General features: G+C 46.3%; 1 protein-coding gene across 2 annotated transcripts in view; it reads left to right on the plus strand.

Moving 5' to 3' along the window:
- Positions 1–25,000, plus strand: part of LOC124008933 (DNA-binding protein SATB2-like) — a 70,668-nt gene that overhangs the window by 20,971 nt on the left and 24,697 nt on the right. For both annotated transcript variants that reach the window (XM_046320531.1, XM_046320530.1), the window contains exons 4-6: positions 5,427–5,553; positions 8,843–8,966; positions 10,915–11,017. In XM_046320531.1, coding sequence (XP_046176487.1) covers positions 5,427–5,553; positions 8,843–8,966; positions 10,915–11,017 — 354 coding nt within the window. The remainder of the gene's footprint in view (positions 1–5,426; positions 5,554–8,842; positions 8,967–10,914; positions 11,018–25,000) is intronic.

Genomic DNA, 25,000 nt, shown 5'->3' on the forward strand with positions numbered 1-25,000 from the left:
ACAGTAAAACAGTCACACCGAGGCTGTTTCCAGTGTGTGTGTGTGTGTGAGGCTGCTTCCAACAGTAAAACAGTCACACCGAGGCTGTTTCCAACAGTAAAACAGTCACACCGAGGCTGTTTCCAACAGTAAAACAGTCACACGGAGGCTGTTTCCAACAGTAAAACAGTCACACCGAGGCTGTTTCCAAGAGTAAAACAGTCACACCGAGGCTGTTTCCAAGAGTAAAACAGTCACACTGAGGCTGTTTCCAACAGTAAAACAGTCACACGGAGGCTGCTTCCAACCCTCCACAACAGTAAAACAGTCACACCGAGGCTGCTTCCAACAGTAAAACAGTCACACCGAGGCTGTTTCCAACAGTAAAACAGTCACACCAAGGCTGCTTCCAACCCTCCACAAGAGTAAAACAGTCACACCGAGGCTGCTTCCAACAGTAAACCAGTCACACCGAGGCTGTTTCCAACAGTAAAACAGTCACACCGAGGCTGTTTCCAACAGTAAAACAGTCACACTGATGCTGCTTCCAACCCTCCACAACAGTAAAACAGTCACACCGAGGCTGCTTCCAACAGTAAACCAGTCACACTGAGGCTGTTTCCAACAGTAAAACAGTCACACCGATGCTGCTTCCAACCCTCCACAACAGTAAAACAGTCACACCGAGGCTGTTTCCAACAGTAAAACAGTCACACCGATGCTGCTTCCAACCCTCCACAACAGTAAAACAGTCACACCGAGGCTGCTTCCAACCCTCCACAACAGTAAAACAGTCACACCGAGGCTGCTTCCAACCCTCCACAACAGTAAAACAGTCACACCACATAAAGCCAAACATTGCTACAGGACAGAATAAATATAGACCAATGACTGAAATACATACCTTGCCGATCAACCCCAAAGACGACTACAGACCAAACAACAGAGACACACAAAGAAAGGCAGAAAAACCGTTCCACATTCCAACCCCGTAAACGCAGGCCCTAAACCTGGCAACGCCCTCGACTCACTACACTCCTCCCAAATGGATACGTTTTGAGATAAGCTTTTATGTTAAATGATTCAATTCTGGCTGAAAATTTTCATTTTTTCTCTCTGTGTAAACAAAAGGACACAGAGAATGTTATATGGTCTCTCCCTGAGTTGTGTACCTCATAACCGATCCAGTTGTATTTTGAAACTCTCCACAGGGCACCACTGTCTTTCTTTAATTAGGCATTTTGTGGTAATTAAAAGGGATATGTTGTTTATTTAGATGATACGTTTTTAAATGGGCATATAGACAAAGGACAGGCTATCTATTTTGGGTTGTCTTTTTTTAACATGTGACAGAGCTGGTCGGCAGGTCGTTTCAACATGGGGCATTGAGCTGGTCGGCAGGTCGTTTCAACATGGGGCATTGAGCTGGTCGGCAGGTCGTTTCAACATGGGCATTGAGCAGGTCATTTCAACATGAGCTGGTCGGCAGGTCGTTTCAACATGGGACATTGAGCTGGTCTCGCAAATGGGGCATTGAGCTGGTCGGCAGGTTTTCAACATGGGGCATTGAGCTGGTCGGCAGGTCGTTTCAACATGTGGCATTGAGCTGGTCGGCAGGTCTGTTTCAACATGTGGCATTGAGCTGGTCGGCAGGTCGTTTCAACATGGGACATTGAGCTGGTCGGCAGGTCGTTTCAACATGGGACATTGAGCTGGTCGGCAAGTCGTTTCAACATGGGGCATTGAGCTGGTCGGCAGGTCGTTTCAACATGTGGCAACAGGTCGTTTCAACATGGGCATTGAGCTGGTCTCGTTTCAACATGTGGCATTGAGCTGGTCGGCAGGTTTTCAACATGTGGCATTGAGCTGGTCGGCAGGTCTTTTCAACATGTGGCATTGAGCTGGTCGGCAGGTCGTTTCAACATGGGACATTGAGCTGGTCGGCAAGTCGTTTCAACATGGGGCATTGAGCTGGTTGGCAGGTCGTTTCAACATGGGGCATTGAGCTGGTCGGCAGGTCGTTTCAACATGAGGCATTGAGCTGGTCAACATGGGGCATTGAGCTGGTCGGCAGTCGTTTCAACATGGGGCATTGAGCTGGTCGGCAGGTCGTTTCAACATGGGGCATTGAGGTGGGCAGGTCGTTTCAACATGGGGCATTGAGCTGGTCGTCGTTTCAACATGGGGCATTGAGCTGGTCGGCAGGTCGTTTCAACATGTGGCATTGAGCTGGTCGGCAGGTCGTTTCAACATGTGGCATTGAGCTGGTCGGCAGGTCGGTGGCATTGAGCTGGTCGGCAGGTCGTTTCAACATGGGACATTGAGCTGGTCGGCAACAACATGGGGCATTGAGCTGGTCGGCAGGTCGTTTCAACATGGGGCATTGAGCTGGTCGGCAGGTCGTTTCAACATGGGGCATTGAGCTGGTCGGCAGGTCGTTTCAACATGGGGCATTGAGCTGGTCGGCAGGTCATTTCAACATGGGGCATTGAGCTGGTCGGCAGGTCGTTTCAACATGTGGCATTGAGCTGGTCGGCAGGTCGTTTCAACATGTGGCATTGAGCTGGTCGGCAGGTCATTTCAACATGTGGCATTGAGCTGGTCGGCAGGTCGTTTCAACATGGGACATTGAGCTGGTCGGCAGGTCGTTTCAACATGGGGCATTGAGCTGGTTGGCGGTCGTTTCAACATGGGGCATTGAGCTGGTCGGCAGGTCGTTTCAACATGGGGCATTGAGCTGGTCGGCAGGTCGTTTCAACATGGGGCATTGAGCTGGTCGGCAGGTCGTTTCAACATGGGGCATTGAGCTGGTCGGGGGCAGAGCTGGTGGGCAGGTCGTTTCAACATGGGGCATTGAGCTGGTCGGCAGGTCGTTTCAACATGGGGCATTGAGCTGGTTGGCTGGTCAGGTCGTTTCAACATGGGGCATTGAGCTGGTCGGCAGGTCGTTTCAACATGTGGCATTGAGCTGGTCGGCAGGTCATTTCAACATGTGGCATTGAGCTGTGGTGGTCGGCAGGTCGTTTCAACATGGGACATTGAGCTGGTCGGCAAGTCGTTTCAACATGGGGCATTGAGCTGGTTGGCAGGTCGTTTCAACATGGGGCATTGAGCTGGTCGGGGGCAGGTCGTTTCAACATGGGGCATTGAGCTGGTCGGCAGGTCATTTCAACATGGGGCATTGAGCTGGTCGGCAGGTCATTTCAACATGTGGCATTGAGTCGTTTCAACATGGGGCATTGAGCTGGTCGGCAGGTCGTTTCAACATGGGGCATTGAGCTGGTCGAACTGGGGCATTGAACTGGTGGGCAGGTCGTTTCAACATGGGGCATTGAGCTGGTCGGCAGGTCATTTCAACATGGGGCATTGAACGGGTCGGTAGGTCATTTCAACATGGGGCATTGAGCTGGTCGGTAGGTCGTTTCAACATGGGGCATTGAGCTGGTCGGCAGGTCATTTCAACATGGGGCATTGAGCTGGTCGGCAGGTCGTTTCAACATGTGGCATTGAGCTGGTCGGCAGGTCGTTTCAACATGGGACATTGAGCTGGTCGGCAGGTCGTTTCAACATGGGGCATTGAGCTGGTCGGTAGGTCGTTTCAACATGTGGCATTGAGCTGGTCGGCAGGTCGTTTCAACATGGGGCATTGAGCTGGTCGGTAGGTCGTTTCAACATGTGGCATTGAGCTGGTCGGCAGGTCGTTTCAACATGTGACATTGAGCTGGTCGGTAGGTCGTTTCAACATGTGGCATTGAGCTGGTCGGCAGGTCGTTTCAACATGTGACATTGAGCTGGTCGGCAGGTAATCACAATGTGTGACATTGAGCTGGTCGGCAGGTCATTTCAACATGTGACATTGAGCTGGTCAGCTGTTCATTACAACATGGGACATTGAGCTGGTCGGCAGGTCATCACAATGTGTGACATTGAGCTGGTCAGCAGGTCATTTCAACATGTGACATTGAGCTGGTCAGCTGTTCATTACAACATGTGACATTGAGCTGGTCGGCAGGTCATTTCAACATGTGACATTGAGCTGGTCAGCTGTTCATTACAACATGTGACATTGAGCTGGTCACACACACACACACACACACACACACACACACACACACACACACACACACACACACACACACACACACACACACACACACACACACACACACACACACTATCGCAGATGGAGGTTGGAAGGCCGGGGCTATCTGTGTTTGATTCCCCTGATCCTAATGTGATTAGCCTTGTTTAGTTTTGCTGTTCCAGCCCTGGTCTTGAGGAAGGACAGGGGAATGTGTCTGTGTACACATCCTAGGATGCATTTCAGATGCAGAGGCAGAGAGAGGGTGGGGGGTGGGGGGGTCTCATTGTCAGATGCAGAGGGAGAGAGAGGGTGGGGGGGGAGTCTCATTGTCAGATGCAGAGGGAGAGAGGGTGGGGGGAGTCTCATTGTCAGATGCAGAGGGAGAGAGAGGGTGGGGGGAGTCTCTTTGTCAGATGCAGAGGGAGAGAGATGGTGGGGGGGTATCTCATTGTCAGATGCAGAGGGAGAGAGATGGTGGGGGGGGTCTCATATATGATGTATATCTATGAACTCGCCTGTCTTCAGATCCAGAGATATCTCTCAGAGCTCTCTATATGATGTATATCTATGAACTCACCTGTCTTTACATCCAGAGATATCTCTCAGAGCTCTCTATATGATGTATATCTATGAACTCACCTGTCTTTACATCCAGAGATATCTCTCAGAGCTCTCTATATGATGTATATCTATGAACTCACCTGTCTTTACATCCAGAGATATTGATTTGGGTTAATGAAACAATCATTAATTTTAATGGGGTGGTATTAATTGGCGTGTGACACAATCTCCAGCCTTGACCTGTCCTGTCCATCAGTGATGTTGTCTGTTGCACGTATATCCCTGCTATAAAAGGTTTTGCTGGGTGTGTGTTTCTTCCCCAGGCTGATAAGGGTTAGGGTTGATAGATGTGGGGAATCAGGTCGGTGCCCCTTCCCCAGGCTGATAAGGGTTAGGGTTGATAGATGTGGGGAATCAGGTCGGTTCCTCTTCCCCAGGCTGATAAGGGTTAGGGTTGATAGATGTGGGGAATCAGGTCTGTGCCCCTTCCCCAGGCTGATAAGGGTTAGGGTTGATAGATGTGGGGAATCAGGTCGGTGCCTCTTCCCCAGGCTGATAATGCATTAATAGATAACACTCTTTATCTCTTTATCTCAATCTTTATCTCTCATTGTTAAACCATGAGTTTTACAGCCGCTGATGAAAATATAGAAATATTATGTCTAGGTTTTCACATGTACAGGCACACACACATACAGACTTTGTCGTCTTCGGCAACCTTAAGAAATGAACCCCCAGGTGAATGTGTATAAACTGAAAACGGCAGCATGTTGATGACATCATTGTTCTGTCTCCCCTCCAGGCATCATCAAAGTGGGCCGCTGGAACCCCATGCCCATCCACTACCTGACTGACGCCCCCGAGGCCACCGTCGCCGACATGCTGCTGGACGTCTATCACATGGTTACCCTCCGCATCCTACTGCAGAGGTCAGTGGGGACGGACGAACGGACGGGAGTGTGTGTGTGTGTGTGTGTGTGTGTGTGTGTGTGTGTGTGTGTGTGTGTGTGTGTGTGTGTGTGTGTGTGTGTGTGTGTGTGTGTGTGTGTGTGTGTGTGTGTGTGTGTGTGTGTGTGTGTGTGTGTGTGAGTGAGAGTGAGAGTGAGAGTGAGAGAGTGGGAGCGAGGAGCAGGGAGAGAGCAGGTTTATTGATTTGTAAAGCAGGTTTATTGGGATGAGTCTTGTCCTGGAGGCAGAACTGAGCTGTTTCTGCTAGATAGGCCAGCTGCAAAGTCAAAATTGGAAATATTGTAAAACTGTATGAAATGAAAAATGCAGCTTTTTGATCTTAATTTAAGGTTCAGGCATTAGGGTTAGCAGTGTGGTTAAGGTTAGGGATAAGGTTAGGTTCAGGCATTAGGGTTAGCAGTGTGGTTAAGGTTAGGGATAAGGTTAGGTTCAGGCATTAGGGTTAGCAGTGTGGTTAAGGTTAGGGTTAATGTTAAGTTTAAGGTTAGATTCAGGCATTAGGGTTAGCAGTGTGGTTAAGGATAGGGATAAGGTTAGGTTCAGGCATTAGGGTTAGCAGTGTGGTTAAGGTTAGGGATAAGGTTAGGTTCAGGCATTAGGGTTAGCAGTGTGGTTAAGGTTAGGGATAAGGTTAGGTTCAGGCATTAGGGTTAGCAGTGTGGTTAAGGTTAGGTTTAATGTTAAGGTTAAGGTTAGGTTCAGGCATTAGGGTTAGCAGTGTGGTTAAGGTTAGGTTCAGGCGTTAGGGTTAGCAGTGTGGTTAAGGTTAGGTTCAGGCGTTAGGGTTAGCAGTGTGGTTAAGGTTAGGGTTAATGTTAAGGTTAAGGTTAAGGTTAGATTCAGGCGTTAGGGTTAGCAGTGTGGTTAAGGTTAGGGTTAATGTTACGGTTAAGGTTAGATTCAGGCGTTAGGGTTAGCAGTGTGGTTAAGGTTAGGTTCAGGCGTTAGGGTTAGCAGTGTGGTTAAGGTTAGGGTTAATGTTAAGGTTAAGGTTAGATTCAGGCGTTAGGGTTAGCAGTGTGGTTAAGGTTAGGGTTAATGTTAAGGTTAAGGTTAGATTTAGGCATTAGGGTTAGCATTGTGGTGAAGGTTAGGGTTAAGATTAGATTCAGGCATTAGGGTTAGCAGTGTGGTTAAGGTTAGAGATAAGGTTCGGTTTAAAATCAGATGTTATGACTTTATGACAGCCAGCTAGTGAGCACTCTGCAGAGCTGCCTCCAGAACAACATTCATGACGAAAAACGCTAACCTGCACTTACAGTGAGTCACTTATCAACAGTGGGTAATGGTAACCGTCAATCATCTTTGTTTAATAGTGTTACCATGGTAGTACCACAGCACACTATAACAATCCACCCTGGTTATGACTTTGTTGATAGGAGTAGATAGTCTCGCTATCATTATGGCCACTGTTTGATATCAGGTTAGCTGGCACCAGGATAACAACACATGCACTAAATAGGTGCAGTGAAATGTGTTGTTTTACAGGGTCATTCATAGTAGTACGTTGCCCGGTTCAGTTCCTTCCTCAAGGGCATATCGACAGATTTACACCTTGTCGGCTCGGGTATTCAAACCCACTTGGCCTTCTCATTATCCCACTTGGCCTTCTCATTACCCCCTTCTCATTACCCACTTGGCCTTCTCATTACCCCACTTGGCCTTCTCATTACCCCACTTGGCCTTCTCATTACCCCCTTTCGGTTACTGGCCCAACGCTCTGACCACAAGGCTACCTGCCACCCCATTGGGTGATCCTCATGAAACCAGTTTAAACATGTGTCAAGCAAAATTCATAAATCATTCTGAGGACTAAGATGTCTACTTTTTGGCCAGTGACTTTTTCGCTGGGATTTTGTGTATTTTCAGCCCAAATTCTCATTACCGAAATGTGTACGAATTAGATTCTCTGGTAATTTTATACCATTTTAATTCAGAAAAGCCAAACTTTATTGAATAAAAAACAAAATGATGTTGCTGTAGTTTGTCCATAAGTCATAAAAATGGTATACTAGTTGAAGTACATTAAACTATAATATGTCATTACCGTAACACTTTTCAAGTTCCTGTAAAAACTCCAATCAGTTTTGTAATAACGTTTTAAACACCCATGATGCATCATCTAGAGGAGGAGTAGCAGTTCAATTCATGTATTTGTTTGCATGCCTTCAGAACGAGGTTCTTATTCTCAAAAACCTTTTTACCTCACTTGGCCTTCTGATTCCCCCCACTTGGCCTTCTCATTACCTCACATGGCTCTCTCATTATCCCACTTGGCCTTCTCATTACCTCACATGGCTTTCTCATTACCCCACTTGGCCTTCTCATTACCTCACATGGCTCTCTCATTACCCCACTTGGCCTTCTCATTACCTCACATGGCTCTCTCATTACCCCACTTGGCCTTCTCATTACCTCACATGGCTCTCTCATTATCCCACTTGGCCTTCTCATTACCTCACATGGCTTTCTCATTACCCCACTTGGCCTTCTCATTACCTCACATGGCTCTCTCATTACCCCACTTGGCCTTCTCATTACCTCACATGGCTCTCTCATTACCCCACTTGGCCTTCTCATTACCTCACATGGCTCTCTCATTACCCCACTTGGCCTTCTCATTACCTCACATGGCTCTCTCATTATCCCACTTGGCCTTCTCATTACCTCACTCTCTCATTATCCCACTTGCTTTCTCATTATTACCCCACTTGGCCTTCTCATTACCTCACATGGCTCTCTCATTACCCCACTTGGCCTTCTCATTACCTCACATGGCTCTCTCATTACCCCACTTGGCCTTCTCATTACCTCACATGGCTCTCTCATTACCCCACTTGGCCTTCTCATTACCAAAATGGCTAAAAAGCTCAAATTGGGAAAAAGTCTCATTGACATATTTTCAGTGTTATGTTTAACTTAGGCCTTTTCATTAGGATAGCAATGTAAATCAATAATGATAATAATTACAAAATATATAGTACAGATTCTAATCTCAGTGATCCAAGAGGTGAAAAATGACACTTGAGAATTTTTGGGTCAAATGTAATTTTTGTGTTGTTATGTTGTTATATGTCAAACAGTAAGTGATGTATTAGTGTCTCAGGGTTGTGTTCATTAGGCATCAAACTGACTGAAAGAGGGAGGGACTATGTGAAGTTGTCCAATAATAGATGATATTTTTTTCATTGCATAATGTTTTCAAATGTTTTCCCTTGCGTGTGGTAATGAATCCAACCCTGGTTCCAGCTTTTCCAGGCTGGAGGATCTGCCGTCAGAGCAGTGGAACCACGCAACGGTGAGGAACGCCCTCAAAGAGCTACTGAAGGAGATGAACCAGAGTTCCCTGGCCAAGGAGTGCCCTCTCTCTCAGGTAGCATCTTATGTCATCTTATGTCATGCAACTTAGTCTCTGGCTTAGGTTGTACTGCATTGTATTAGCCTTATAGTGGTGGGGAATCATGTGCCAAGGAGTGCCCTCTCTCTCAGGTAGCATCTTATGTCATCTTATGTCATGTCATGTTATGTATCTTAGTCTCTGGCTTAGATTGTTTTTCATTAGCTGCAGGAGGTGGTGTGTTTTTCCTGCATGGCATTCAAATGACACATGACTTCCTGTATACAGATTCCAAAACAATAACGCAGATCTGTTTTCTACCGTATGCGACTGTGTTGTGGTGTTCCAGTCTATACAGTATGTGACTGTGTTGTGGTGTTCCAGTCTATACAGTATGTGACTGTGTTGTGGTGTTCCAGTCTATACAGTATGTGACTGTGTTGTGGTGTTCAGTCTATACAGTATGTGACTGTGTTGTGGTGTTCCAGTCTATACAGTATGTGACTGTGTTGTGGTGTTCCAGTCTATACAGTATGTGACTGTGTTGTGGTGTTCCAGTCTATACAGTATGTGACTGTGTTGTGGTGTTCCAGTCCATACAGTATGTGACTGTGTTGTGGTGTTCCAGTCCATACAGTATGTGACTGTGTTGTGGTGTTCCAGTCCATACAGTATGTGACTGTGTTGTGGTGTTCCAGTCCATACAGTATGTGACTGTGTTGTGGTGTTCCAGTCTATACAGTATGTGACTGTGTTGTGGTGTACCAGTCCATACAGTATGTGACTGTGTTGTGGTGTACCAGTCTATACAGTATGTGACTGTGTTGTGGTGTACCAGTCCATACAGTATGTGACTGTGTTGTGGTGTTCCAGTCCATACAGTATGTGACTGTGTTGTGGTGTTCCAGTCTATACAGTATGTGACTGTGTTGTGGTGTTCCAGTCCATACAGTATGTGACTGTGTTGTGGTGTTCCAGTTCATACAGTATGTGACTGTGTTGTGGTGTTCCAGTCTATACAGTATGTGACTGTGTTGTGGTGTTCCAGTCCATACAGTATGTGACTGTGTTGTGGTGTTCCAGTCTATACAGTATGTGACTGTGTTGTGGTGTTCCAGTCCATACAGTATGTGACTGTGTTGTGGTGTTCCAGTCTATACAGTATGTGACTGTGTTGTGGTGTTCCAGTCCATACAGTATGTGACTGTGTTGTGGTGTTCCAGTCCACAGTATGTGACTGTGTTGTGGTGTTCCAGTCCATACAGTATGTGACTGTGTTGTGGTGTTCCAGTCTATACAGTATGTGACTGTGTTGTGGTGTTCCAGTCTATACAGTATGTGACTGTGTTGTGGTGCTCCAGTCTATACAGTATGTGACGGTGTTGTGGTGCTCCAGTCCATACAGTATGTGACTGTGTTGTGGTGTTCCAGTCTATACAGTATGTGACGGTGTTGTGGTGCTCCAGTCCATACAGTATGTGACTGTGTTGTGGTGTTCCAGTCTATACAGTATGTGACTGTGTTGTGGTGTTCCAGTCCATACAGTATGTGACTGTGTTGTGGTGTTCCAGTCCATACAGTATGTGACTGTGTTGTGGTGTTCCAGTCCATACAGTATGTGACTGTGTTGTGGTGTTCCAGTCCATACAGTATGTGACTGTGTTGTGGTGTTCAAGTCCATACAGTATGTGACTGTGTTGTGGTGTTCCAGTCCATACAGTATGTGACTGTGTTGTGGTGTTCCAGTCCATACAGTATGTGACTGTGTTGTGGTGCTCCAGGTCCTTATAGGTCTAGTATTACACAGTACACACTCACTAAAACATCCAAAATATTCTCTCCTCTCTCTCTCTCTCTCTCTCTCTCTCTCTCTCTCTCTCTCTCTCTCTCTCTCTCTCTCTCTCTCTCTCTCTCTCTCTCTCTCTCTCTCTCTCTCTCTCTCTCTCTCTCTCTCTCTCTCTCTCTCTCTCTCTCTCTCTCTCAGAGTATGATCTCTGCCATAGTCAACAGCTCATACTATGCCAACGTGTCCACCTCCAAGTGCCAGGAGTTTGGCCGCTGGTACAAGAAGTACAAAAGGATTCAAGGTGAGGTGTGTCCCCTCTTGGCTACCGTAGCCTCACACACCCCACATGGACAATAAGATGTCATTAGCACCTTCCACTATAACATTGCCTGTCATTGGCTGGGATCCTAACTGTAAGTCCTTGAGCTGACCCAAGTGTCGGGCCCTTCTTTCAGCAGACAGTTATCATTGGCTCTTGAGTAGTATCGGCTCAAGCTTTTGGGGGCCTAAGACAAGACTTGATTGTGGGGGGCCACCTCCCGCCTTAAAGCTCAAAAACTATATTTAGATTTTGTTTTTGATTAGTCCACTCTTGATACAGTCCCAAAACGTTTTGCAGGTCAGCAGTCAAGGTTTCAAGACATTGGACATTCAAGAAGCAAACTGTCATCTGCCACATCATGATGATGATGCGTTTTGCAAGTGACAGTTTGGTTCTTAAAAGTCCAATATCTTGAAAACTTGACCTCTGACATGCAAACCATTTTGGGACTGTATTAACAGTGGACTAAGGATTAAGTCCATACACCCAGTCTGCTTATAGGAGATACAGCACTACTATAGAGCAGGCCTCTGAGATGTGGGTTAACTAAACTGCAAAATCCCCCCCGAGAAAACCCCCCAAATGATTGTCATTTTTGACATAATGTTCTGCTGACCAGCAGGGATCACTGTGTTTGTTAGAGTCAGACAGTAGCTTCAATCCTGAGATTAACCTGTACAGCAGCAATAGTACTGATCCCTAAGGGGGCATTAGAGAGACAGATCTATAGAGACCCCACCATGATCCATGGTATTAGAGACAGCTCTATAGAGACTAGAGACCCCACCATGATCCATGGTATTAGAGACAGCTCTATAGAAACTAGAGACCCCACCATGATCCATGGTATTAGAAGACAGCTCTATAGAGACTAGAGACCCCACCATGATCCATGGTATTAAAGACAGCTCTATAGAGACTAGAGACCCCACCATGATCCATGGTATTAGAGACAGCTCTATAGAGACTAGAGACCCCACCATGATCCATGGTATTAGAGACAGCTCTATAGAGACTAGAGCCCCCACCATGATACATGGTATTAGACACAGCTCTATAGAGACTAGAGACCCCACCATGATCCATGGTATTAGAGACAGCTCTATAGAAACTAGAGACTCCACCATGATCCATGGTATTAGAGACAGCTCTACAGAGACTAGAGACCCCACCATGTTGCATGGTATTAGAGACAGATCTATAGAGACCCCACCATGATCCATGGTATTAGAGACAGCTCTATAGAGACTAGAGACTCCACCATGATGCATGGTATTAGAGACAGCTCTATAGAGACTAGAGACCTCACCATGATCCATGGTATTAAAGACAGCTCTATAGAGACCCCACCATGATGCATGGTATTAGAGACAGCTCTATAGAGAACCCACCATGATGCATGGTATTAGAGACAGCTCTGTAGAGACCACCCATGATGCATGGTATTAGAGACAGCTCTATAGAGACCACCCATGATGCATGGTATTAGAGACAGCTCTATAGAGACCCCACCATGATGCATGGTATTAGAGACAGCTCTATAGAGACTAGAGACCCCACCATGATGCATGGTATTAGAGACAGCTCTATAGAGACCCCACCATGATGCATGGTATTAGAGACAGCTCTAGAGACAGCATGATGCATGGTATAGAGACAGCTCTATAGAGACCCCACCATGATGCATGGTATTAGAGACAGCTCTATAGAGACTAGAGACCCCACCATGATGCATGGTATTAGAGACAGCTCTATAGAGAAGAGACCCACCATGATGCATGGTATTAGAGACAGCTCTATAGAGACTAGAGACCCCACCATGATGCATGGTATTAGAGACAGCTCTATAGAGACCCCACCATGATGCATGGTATTAGAGACAGCTCTATAGAGATTAGAGACCACCCATGATGCATGGTATTAGAGACAGCTCTATAGAGACCCCACCATGTTGCATGGTATTAGAGACAGATCTATAGAGACCCCACCATGATGCATGGTATTAGAGACAGCTCTATAGAGACTAGAGACCCACCATGATGCATGGTATCTAGAGACAGCTCTATAGAGACCCCACCATGATGCATGGTATTAGAGACAGCTCTATAGAGACTAGAGACCCACCATGATGCATGGTATTAGAGACAGATCTATAGAGACTAGAGACCCCACCATGATGCATGGTATTAGAGACAGCTCTATAGAGACTAGAGACTCCACCATGATGCATGGTATTAGAGACAGCTCTATAGAGACTAGAGACCCACCATGATGCATGGTATTAGAGACAGCTCTATAGAGACTAGAGACCCCACCATGATGCATGGTATTAGAGACAGCTCTATAGAGACTGCACCATGATCATGGTACATTTAAGACATTATAGAGACTCTTATTAGAGACAGCTCTATAGAGACTAGAGACCCCACCATGATGCATGGTATTAGAGACAGCTCTATGAGAACCCACCATGATGCATGGTATTAGAGACAGCTCTATAGAGAAGACCCCACCATGATGCATGGTATTAGAGACAGCTCTATAGACTGAGACCCCCCATGATGCATGATATTAGTTCACTCTATAGGTAGAGCATGTGAACAGTTTTGACTGGGCTGAGATAGAACAGCTCTATAGAGACTAGAGACCCCACCATGATGCATGATGCATGAGACCTACCCACCATGATGCATGAGACACCATGGTCTTGTAGAGACCCCACCATGATCCATGGTATTAGAGACAGGAGGAGACAAGAACTTGGGAAGGTTGAACCCAGACGGGCATGATGCATGGTATTAGAGAAGCTCTATAGAGACTAGGAGCCCAGCCATGATGCATGGTAATAGAGACAGGGACCCACCATGATTAGAGACCTCTATAGAGCATGATGAGGCATGGTATCTAGAGACAGCTCTAGATAGAGACCCACCATGATGATGGTATTAGAACAGACAGAGACTAGGTCTATGAGACAGCTCTAGAGACCACACCATGATGCATGGTATTAGAGACAGCTCTATAGAGACTAGAGACCCACCATGATGCATGGTATTAGAGACAGCTCTATAGAGACTAGAACCCAGCATGATGCATGGTAGCTTAGAGACAGCTCTATAGAGACATGCAGAGACCCCACCATGATCAGAAGGGGAGACAGATCCATGATAGGAGAGACCATGTCATGAGACAGCTTATGAGACAGAGCCCACCATGATGCATGGAGAGGGCCTAGAACAGCTCTATAGAGACACCACCATGATGCATGGTATTAGACAGACAGCTCTGGTAGGAGCGACCCCACATAGAGCATCCACTAGAGACCCCACCATGATGCATGGTATTAGAGACAGCTCTATAGAGACTAGAGACCCCAGCATGATGCATGGTATTAGAGAGCTCAGCTCTATAGAGACCCCAGTTGATGCATGGTATTAGAGACAGCTCTATAGAGACTAGAGACCCCACCATGATACATGGTATTAGAGACAGCTCTATAGAGACTAGAGACCCCACCATGATCTATGGTATTAGAGACAGCTCTATAGAGACTAGAGACTCCACCATGATGCATGGTATTAGAGACAGATCTATAGAGACCCCACCATGATGCATGGTATTAGAGACAGCTCTATAGAGACTAGAGACCCCACCATGATGCATGGTATTAGAGACAGATCTATAGAGACCCCACCATGATGCATGGTATTAGAGACAGCTCTGTAGAGACTAGAGACCCCACCATGATGCATGGTATTAGAGACAGCTCTATAGAAACCCCACCATGATACATGGTATTAGAGACAGCTCTATAGAGACCCCACCATGATGCATGGTATTAGAGACAGCTCTATAGAGACCCCACCATGATGCATGGTATTAGAGACAGCTCTATAGAGACTAGAGACCCCACCATGATGCATGGTATTAGAGACAGCTCTATAGAGACCCCAGCATGATGCATGGTATTAGAGACAGCTCTATAGAGACCCCACCATGATGCATGGTATTAGAGACAGCTCTATAGAGACCCCACCATGATGCATGGTATTAGAGACAGCTTGTATAGAGACTAGAGACCCCACCATGATACATGGTATTAGAGACAGCTCTATAGAGACTAGAGACTCCACCATGATGCATGGTATTAGAGACAGCTCTATAGAGACTAGAGACCCCACCATGATGCATGGTATTAGAGACAGCTCTGTAGAGACTGCACCATGATGCATGGTATTAGAGACAGCTCTATAGAGACTAGAGACCCCACCATGATGCATGGTATTAGAGACAGCTCTATAGAGACTAGAGACCCCACCATGATGCATGGTATTAGAGACAGCTCTATAGAGACCCCACCATGATGCATGGTATTAGAGACAGCTCTATAGAGACCCACCATGATGCATGGTATTAGAGACAGCTCTATAGAGACTAGAGACCCACCATGATGCATGGTATTAGAGACAGCTCTATAGAGACTAGAGACCACCATGATGCATGGTATTAGAGACAGCTCTATAGAGACCCACCATGATGCATGGTATTAGAGACAGCTCTATAGAGACCCCACCATGATGCATGGTATTAGAGACAGCTCTATAGAGACCCCACCATGATGCATGGTATTAGAGACAGCTCTATAGAGACTAGAGTCCACCATGATGCATGGTATTAGAGACAGCTCTATAGAGACCCCACCATGATGCATGGTATTAGAGACAGCTCTATAGAGACCCCACCATGATGCATGGTATTAGAGACAGCTCTATAGAGACTAGAGACCCCACCATGATGCATGGTATTAGAGACAGCTCTATAGAGACCCCACCATGATGCATGGTATTAGAGACAGCTCTGTAGAGACTAGAGACTCCACCATGATGCATGGTATTAGAGACAGATCTATAGAGACTAGAGACTCCACCATGATGCATGGTATTAGAGACAGCTCTATAGAGACTAGAGACCCACCATGATGCATGGTATTAGAGACAGCTCTATAGAGACTAGAGACCCACCATGATGCATGGTATTAGAGACAGCTCTATAGAGATTAGAGACCCCATGATGCATGGTATTAGAGACAGCTCTGAGACTAGAGACTGCACCATGATTACATGGTATTTAGAGACAGCTCTTATCCAGAGCGACTTACAAATTGGTGCACCCCTTATGATCCAGTGGTATTAGAGACATCTCTATTAAGAGAGACCCCACCATGATGCATGGTATTAGAGACAGCTCTTTGTTCCCCACCATTGATGCCATGGTAACAGTTTTGACTGGGCTCTATAGAGACCCCACCATGATGCATGGTATTAGAGACAGCTCTATGTTTGGACAGTAGAGACCCCACCATGATGCCTGGATGGTATTGAGACAGCTCCGTAGGCACCACCATGGTCTTGTATTAGAGCAGATAGCTTCAACTGGAAGCCAGTGGAGAGAGCGGAGGAACTATGAGAGAACTTGGGAAGGTTGAACACCAGATGATGCATGGTAGGGGTTTAATGGCACAGGCAGGGAGCCCAGCTCTATAGAGAGACCCCACCATGATGCATTAGGTATTAGAGACAGCTCAGCTGTTGTATAGAGACTAGAGACCCCACCATGATCACATGGTATTAGCGCTCTGGGAGGAGGACAGCTCTATAGAGACTCATGAGAGTCCCCACCCCGGGATGGATGAGCAGCTCCGTCTTGACAGCTCTGAGGTATTGAGACCGTCATCCACACTGATATGTCTGCCAGACATGAGATATTAGAACCTGGTCATAGAGAAAGGACCCCACCATGATAGGAGAGACCATGGTATTAGAGACAGCTCTATAGAGACCCCACCATGATGCATGGTATTAGGAGAGCTCTAGAGACCCCACCATGATAGCATGGAGACAGCTCTATGGTAGAGACAGCTCTATAGAACCCATGAGAGCAGAGGAGAGAGACAGCTCTATAGAGACCCCACCATGATGCATGGTAGTCTCAGAATGACAGCTTGAAACATGATGCCTAATACCATGATACATGGTATTAGAGACAGCTCTATAGAGACTAGAGACCCCACCATGATGCATGGTATTAGAGACAGCTCTATAGAGACTAGAGACCCACCATGATGCATGGTATTAGAGACAGCTCTATAGAGACCCCACCATGATGCATGGTATTAGAGACAGCTCTATAGAGACTAGAGACCCACCATGATGCATGGTATTAGAGACAGCTCTATAGAGACCCCACCATGATGCATGGTATTAGAGACAGCTCTATAGAGACTAGAGACCCCACCATGATGCATGGTATTAGAGACAGCTCTATAGAGACCCCACCATGATCCATGGTATTAGAGACAGCTCTATAGAGACTAGGTAGACCCCCCCATGATGCATGGTATTAGAGACAGCTCTATAGAGACTAGAGACCCCACCATGATGCATGGTATTAGAGACAGCTCTATAGAGAACCCAGCATGATGCATGGTATTAGAGACAGCTCTATAGAGACTAGAGACCCCACCATGATGCATGGTATTAGAGACAGCTCTATAGAGACTAGAGACCCCACCATGATGCATGGTATTAGAGACAGCTCTATAGAGACTAGAGACCCCACCATGATGTATGGTATTAGAGACAGCTCTATAGAGACTAGAGACCCACCATGATGCATGGTATTAGAGACAGCTCTATAGAGATTAGAGACCCCACCATGATGCATGGTATTAGAGACAGCTCTATAGAGACTGCACCATGATACATGGTATTAGAGACAGCTCTATAGAGACTAGAGACCCCACCATGATACATGGTATTAGAGACAGCTCTATAGAGACTAGAGACCCCACCATGATGCATGGTATTAGAGACAGCTCTATAGAGACTAGAGACCCCACCATGATGCATGGTATTAGAGACAGCTCTATAGAGACTAGAGACCCCACCATGATGCATGGTATTAGAGACAGCTCTATAGAGACCCCACCATGATGCATGGTATTAGAGACAGCTCTATAGAGACTAGAGACCCCACCATGATGCATGGTATTAGAGACAGCTCTATAGAGACTAGAGACCCCACCATGATGCATGGTATTAGAGACAGCTCTATAGAGACCCCACCATGATGCATGGTATTAGAGACAGCTCTGTAGAGACCCCACCATGATGCATGGTATTAGAGACAGCTCTATAGAGACCCCACCATGATGCATGGTATTAGAGACAGCTCTATAGAGACTAGAGACCCCACCATGATGCATGGTATTAGAGACAGCTCTATAGAGACCCCACCATGATGCATGGTATTAGAGACAGCTCTATAGAGACCCCACCATGATGCATGGTATTAGAGACAGCTCTATAGAGACTAGAGACCCACCATGATGCATGGTATTAGAGACAGCTCTATAGAGACCCCACCATGATGCATGGTATTAGAGACAGCTCTATAGAGACTAGAGACCCCACCATGATGCATGGTATTAGAGACAGATCTATAGAGACTCCACCATGATGCATGGTATTAGAGACAGCTCTATAGAGACCCCACCATGATGCATGGTATTAGAGACAGCTCTATAGAGACTAGAGACCCCACCATGATGCATGGTATTAGAGACAGCTCTATAGAGACCCCACCATGATGCATGGTATTAGAGACAGCTCTATAGAGACCCCACCATGATCCATTGTATTAAAGACAGCTCTATAGAGACCCCACCATGATGCATGGTATTAGAGACAGCTCTATAGAGACTAGAGACCCCACCATGATGCATGGTATTAGAGACAGCTCTGGAGAGACCCCACCATGATGCATGGTATTAGAGACAGCTCTATAGAGACCCCACCATGATGCATGGTATTAGAGACAGCTCTAGAGACCCCACCATGATGCATGGTATTAGAGACAGCTCTATAGAGACCCCACCATGATGCATGGTATTAGAGACAGCTCTATAGAGACTAGAGACCCCACCATGATGCATGGTATTAGAGACAGCTCTATAGAGACTAGAGACTCCACCATGATGCATGGTATTAGAGACAGATCTATAGAGACTAGAGACCCACCATGATGCATGGTATTAGAGACAGCTCTATAGAGATTAGAGACCCCACCATGATGCATGGTATTAGAGATAGCTCTGTAGAGACTGCATTACATTACATTACATTTAAGTCATTTAGAGACGCTCTTATCCAGAGACCCTTACAAATGATGCATGGTATTATGACATCCAGTGGAACAGCCACTTTACAATGTGCATCTAAATCTATTAAGGGGGGGGTGAGAAGGATTACTTTAGATCCTAGGTATTCCTAAAGAGACTCCCAATGTGGTGATGACCCACCATGATGCATGGTATTAGAGACAGAGCAGTGAACAGTTTTGACTAGAGAACTGAGACTTCCTCAGTGGTAGAGAGGCCAGGCCAGATGGATGAACATGCCCTTGTTTGGGTGCCTGATCAGAGCCTGGAGGTACTGATGCCGACAGCTCCGTGGCAAGCACCATGGTCTTGTAGAGACAGATCTATAGAGACCCCACCATGATGCCATGGAGAGAGCGGAGGAACGGGGTGATTAGAGACAGCTCTATAGAGACACCAGACATGGCTGCGGCGTTCTGGAGAGTTATAGGGGTTTAATGGCACAGGCAGGAGCCCCCACCATGATGCATGGTCCAGACGGGAGATGACAGATGCCTGGATTAGGACCCCACCATGATGCTTCCTGTGTGAGGACAGGATGTTGTAGAGCAGACCTACAGGAACGGGCCCCGCCATGTTATACAGGGTGTTGTCCAGGATGGCCAAGGTTCTTAGCGCTCTGGGAGAGACAATGGAGTTGTCAAACGTGATGGCTCATGGAACGGGCAGTCATTCCCCGGGAGGAAGAGCAGCTCCGTCTTGCCGAGGTTCAGCTTGAGGTGGTGATCCCACCATGATATGTCTGGTATTAGAGACAGCCACCTGGTATAGAAGGGGGAAAGGAGAAGATTAATTGTGTGTCCCACCATGATAGGAGAGACCATGGTATTAGAGACAAGTGACTCTATAGAGAATAGGAGAGGGCCAGAACAGAGCCCTGATACAGTGGTGATGGTGAGGAGACAGATTCTATGTCAGGTAGGACAATCTAGAGACGTGGGCATGATGCATGGTATTAGAGACAGCTCTAGAGAGATGAGACCCCAGAGATGATGCATGGTATCCGTGATACAGAGAAGAGCAGTCTCAGTTGAATGACTAGTCTTGAAACCTGACTGATTTGGATCAAGAAGGTAATTCTAATACCATGATGTATGGTATTAGAGACAGCTCTATAGAGACTAGAGACCCCACCATGATCTATGGTATTAGAGACAGCTCTATAGACTAGAGACTCCACCATGATGCATGGTATTAGAGACAGCTCTATAGAGACCCCACCATGATCCATGGTATTAGAGACAGCTCTATAGAGACTAGAGACTCCACCATGATGCATGGTATTAGAGACAGCTCTATAGAGACCCCACCATGATCCATGGTATTAGAGACAGCTCTGTAGAGACTAGAGACCCCACCATGATGCATGGTATTAGAGACAGCTCTATAGAGACCCCACCATGATCCATGGTATTAGAGACAGCTCTATAGAGACCCCACCATGATACATGGTATTAGAGACAGCTCTATAGAGACCCCCATGATTCAAGGTATTAGAGACAGCTCTATAGAGACTAGAGACCCCACCATGATGCATGGTATTAGAGACAGCTCTATAGAAGACCCCAGCATGATGTATGGTATTAGAGCATGATGCATGGTATTAGAGACAGCTCTGTAGAGACCCCACCATGATACATGGTATTAGAGACAGCTCATGATAGAGACTCTAGAGACCCACCATGATGCATGGTATTAGAGACAGCTCTATAGAGACTAGAGACCCCACCATGATACATGGTATTAGAGACAGCTCTATAGAGACTAGAGACTCCACCATGATGCATGGTATTAGAGACAGCTCTATAGAGAGAGACCCCACCATGATGCATGGTATTAGAGATAGCTCTGTAGAGACTGACCATGATACATGGTATTAGAGACAGCTCTATAGAGACTAGAGACCCCACCATGATGCATGGTATTAGAGACAGCTCTATAGAGACCCCACCATGATGCATGGTATTAGAGACAGCTCTATAGAGACTCCCCACCATGATGCATGGTATTAGAGATAGCTCTATAGAGACCCCACCATGATGCATGGTATTAGAGACAGCTCTATAGAGACTAGAGACCCAACCATGATGCATGGTATTAGAGACAGCTCTATAGAGACTAGAGACCCCACCATGATGCATGGTATTAGAGACAGCTCTATAGAGACCCCACCATGATGCATGGTATTAGAGACAGCTCTGTAGAGACCCCACCATGATGCATGGTATTAGAGACAGCTCTATAGAGCCCCACCATGATGCATGGTATTAGAGACAGCTCTATAGAGACCCCACCATGATGCATGGTATTAGAGACAGCTCTATAGAGACCCCACCATGATGCATGGTATTAGAGACAGATCTATAGAGACCCCACCATGATGCATGGTATTAGAGACAGCTCTATAGAGACTAGAGACCTCACCATGATGCATGGTATTAGAGACAGCTCTATAGAGACCCCACCATGATGCATGGTATTAGAGACAGCTCTATAGAGACTAGAGACTCCACCATGATGCATGGTATTAGAGACAGATCTATAGAGACTAGAGACTCCACCATGATGCATGGTATTAGAGACAGATCTATAGAGACCCCACCATGATGCATGGTATTAGAGACAGCTCTATAGAGACTAGAGACCCCACCATGATGCATGGTATTAGAGACAGCTCTATAGAGACCCCACCATGATGCATGGTATTAGAGACAGCTCTATAGAAACCCCACCATGATCCATTGTATTAGAGACAGCTCTATAGAGACTAGAGACCCACCATGATGCATGGTATTAGAGACAGCTCTATAGAGACTAGAGACCCCACCATGATGCATGGTATTAGAGACAGCTCTGGAGAGACCCCACCATGATGCATGGTATTAGAGACAGCTCTATAGTAGAGACCTCACCATGATGCATGGTATTAGAGACAGCTCTGTAGAGACCCCACCATGATGCATGGTATTAGAGACAGATCTATAGAGACCCCACCATGATGCATGGTATTAGAGACAGCTCTATAGAGACTAGAGACCCCACCATGATGCATGGTATTAGAGACAGCTCTATAGAGACTAGAGACCCCACCATGATGCATGGTATTAGAGACAGCTCTATAGAGACCCCACCATGATGCATGGTATTAGAGACAGCTCTATAGAGACCCCACCATGATGCATGCATTAGAGATCTAGAGACAGCATGATGCTGGATTAGAGACTCTATAGAGACCCCACCATGATGCATGGTATTAGAGACAGCTCTATAGAGACTAGAGACCCCACCATGATGCATGGTATTAGAGACAGCTCTATAGAGACCCCACCATGATGCATGGTATTAGAGACAGCTCTATAGAGACTAGAGACCCCACCATGATGCATGGTATTAGAGACAGCTCTATAGAGACCCCACCATGATGCATGGTATTAGAGACAGCTCTATAGAGACTAGAGACCCCACCATGATGCATGGTATTAGAGACAGCTCTATAGAGACCCCACCATGATGCATGGTATTAGAGACAGCTCTATAGAGATAGAGACCCCACCATGATGCATGGTATTAGAGACAGCTCTATAGAGACTAGAGACCCCACCATGATGCATGGTATTAGAGACAGCTCTATAGAGACCCCACCATGATGCATGGTATTAGAGACAGCTCTATAGAGACTCCACCATGATGCATGGTATTAGAGACAGATCTATAGAGACCCCACCATGATGCATGGTATTAGAGACAGCTCTATAGAGACTAGAGACCCCACCATGATGCATGGTATTAGAGACAGCTCTATAGAGACCCCACCATGATGCATGGTATTAGAGACAGATCTATAGAGACCCCACCATGATGCATGGTATTAGAGACAGCTCTATAGAGACCCCACCATGATGCATGGTATTAGAGACAGCAGCTCTGATGCATGGTATTAGAGACAGCTCTAGAGACCCCACCATGATGCATGGTATTAGAGACAGCTCTATAGAGACTAGAGACCCCACCATGATGCATGGTATTAGAGACAGCTCTAGAGACTAGAGACCCCACCATGATGCATGGTATTAGAGACAGCTCTATAGAGACCCCACCATGATGCATGGTATTAGAGACAGCTCTGTAGAGACTAGAGACCCCACCATGATGCATGGTATTAGAGACAGCTCTATAGAGACCCCACCATGATGCATGGTATTAGAGACAGCTCTATAGAGACCCCACCATGATGCATGGTATTAGAGACAGCTCTATAGAGACTAGAGACCCCACCATGATGCATGGTATTAGAGACAGCTCTATAGAAACCCCACCATGATGCATGGTATTAGAGACAGCTCTATAGAGACCCCCACCATGATGCATGGTATTAGAGACAGCTCTATAGAGACATGGTAGACTCTGTAGAGACCACCATGATGCATGGTATTAGAGACAGCTCTATAGAGACTAGAGACCCACCATGATGCATGGTATTAGAGACAGCTCTATAGAGACTAGAGACCCCACCATGATGCATGGTATTAGAGACAGAGACAGCTCTATAGAGACCCCACCATGATGCATGGTATTAGAGACAGCTCTGTAGAGACCCCACCATGATGCATGGTATTAGAGACAGCTCTATAGAGACCCCACCATGATGCATGGTATTAGAGACAGCTCTATAGAGACTAGAGACCCACCATGATGCATGGTATTAGAGACAGCTCTATAGAGACCCCACCATGATGCATGGTATTAGAGACAGATCTATAGAGACCCCACCATGATGCATGGTATTAGAGACAGCTCTATAGAGACCCCACCATGATGCATGGTATTAGAGACAGCTCTATAGAGACCCCACCATGATGCATGGTATTAGAGACAGCTCTATAGAGACTAGAGACTCCACCATGATGCATGGTATTAGAGACAGCTCTATAGAGACTAGAGACCCACCATGATGCATGGTATTAGAGACAGCTCTATAGAGACTAGAGACCCACCATGATGCATGGTATTAGAGACAGCTCTATAGAGACTAGAGACCCCACCATGATGCATGGTATTAGAGACAGCTCTATAGAGACTAGAGACCCCACCATGATGCATGGTATTAGAGACAGCTCTATAGAGACCCCACCATGATGCATGGTATTAGAGACAGATCTATAGAGACCCCACCATGATGCATGGTATTAGAGACAGCTCTATGATGAGACAGCTCTATAGAGACCCCACCATGATGCATGGTATTAGAGACAGCTCTATAGAGACCCCACCATGATGCATGGTATTAGAGACAGCTCTATAGAAACCCCACCATGATGCATGGTATTAGAGACAGCTCTATAGAGACTAGAGACCCACCATGATGCATGGTATTAGAGACAGCTCTATAGAGACTAGAGACCCCACCATGATGCATGGTATTAGAGACAGCTCTATAGAGACCCCACCATGATGCATGGTATTAGAGACAGCTCTATAGAGACCCCACCATGATGCATGGTATTAGAGACAGCTCTGTAGAGAGACCCCACCATGATGCATGGTATTAGAGACAGCTCTATAGAGACCCCACCATGATGCATGGTATTAGAGACAGCTCTATAGAGACTAGAGACCCCACCATGATGCATGGTATTAGAGACAGCTCTATAGAGACTAGAGACCCCACCATGATGCATGGTATTAGAGACAGCTCTATAGAGACCCCACCATGATGCATGGTATTAGAGACAGCTCTATAGAGA

This window comes from Oncorhynchus gorbuscha, linkage group LG21, assembly GCF_021184085.1.
Source record: "Oncorhynchus gorbuscha isolate QuinsamMale2020 ecotype Even-year linkage group LG21, OgorEven_v1.0, whole genome shotgun sequence".
In the NCBI taxonomy this organism is placed as follows: Eukaryota; Metazoa; Chordata; class Actinopteri; order Salmoniformes; family Salmonidae; genus Oncorhynchus; species Oncorhynchus gorbuscha.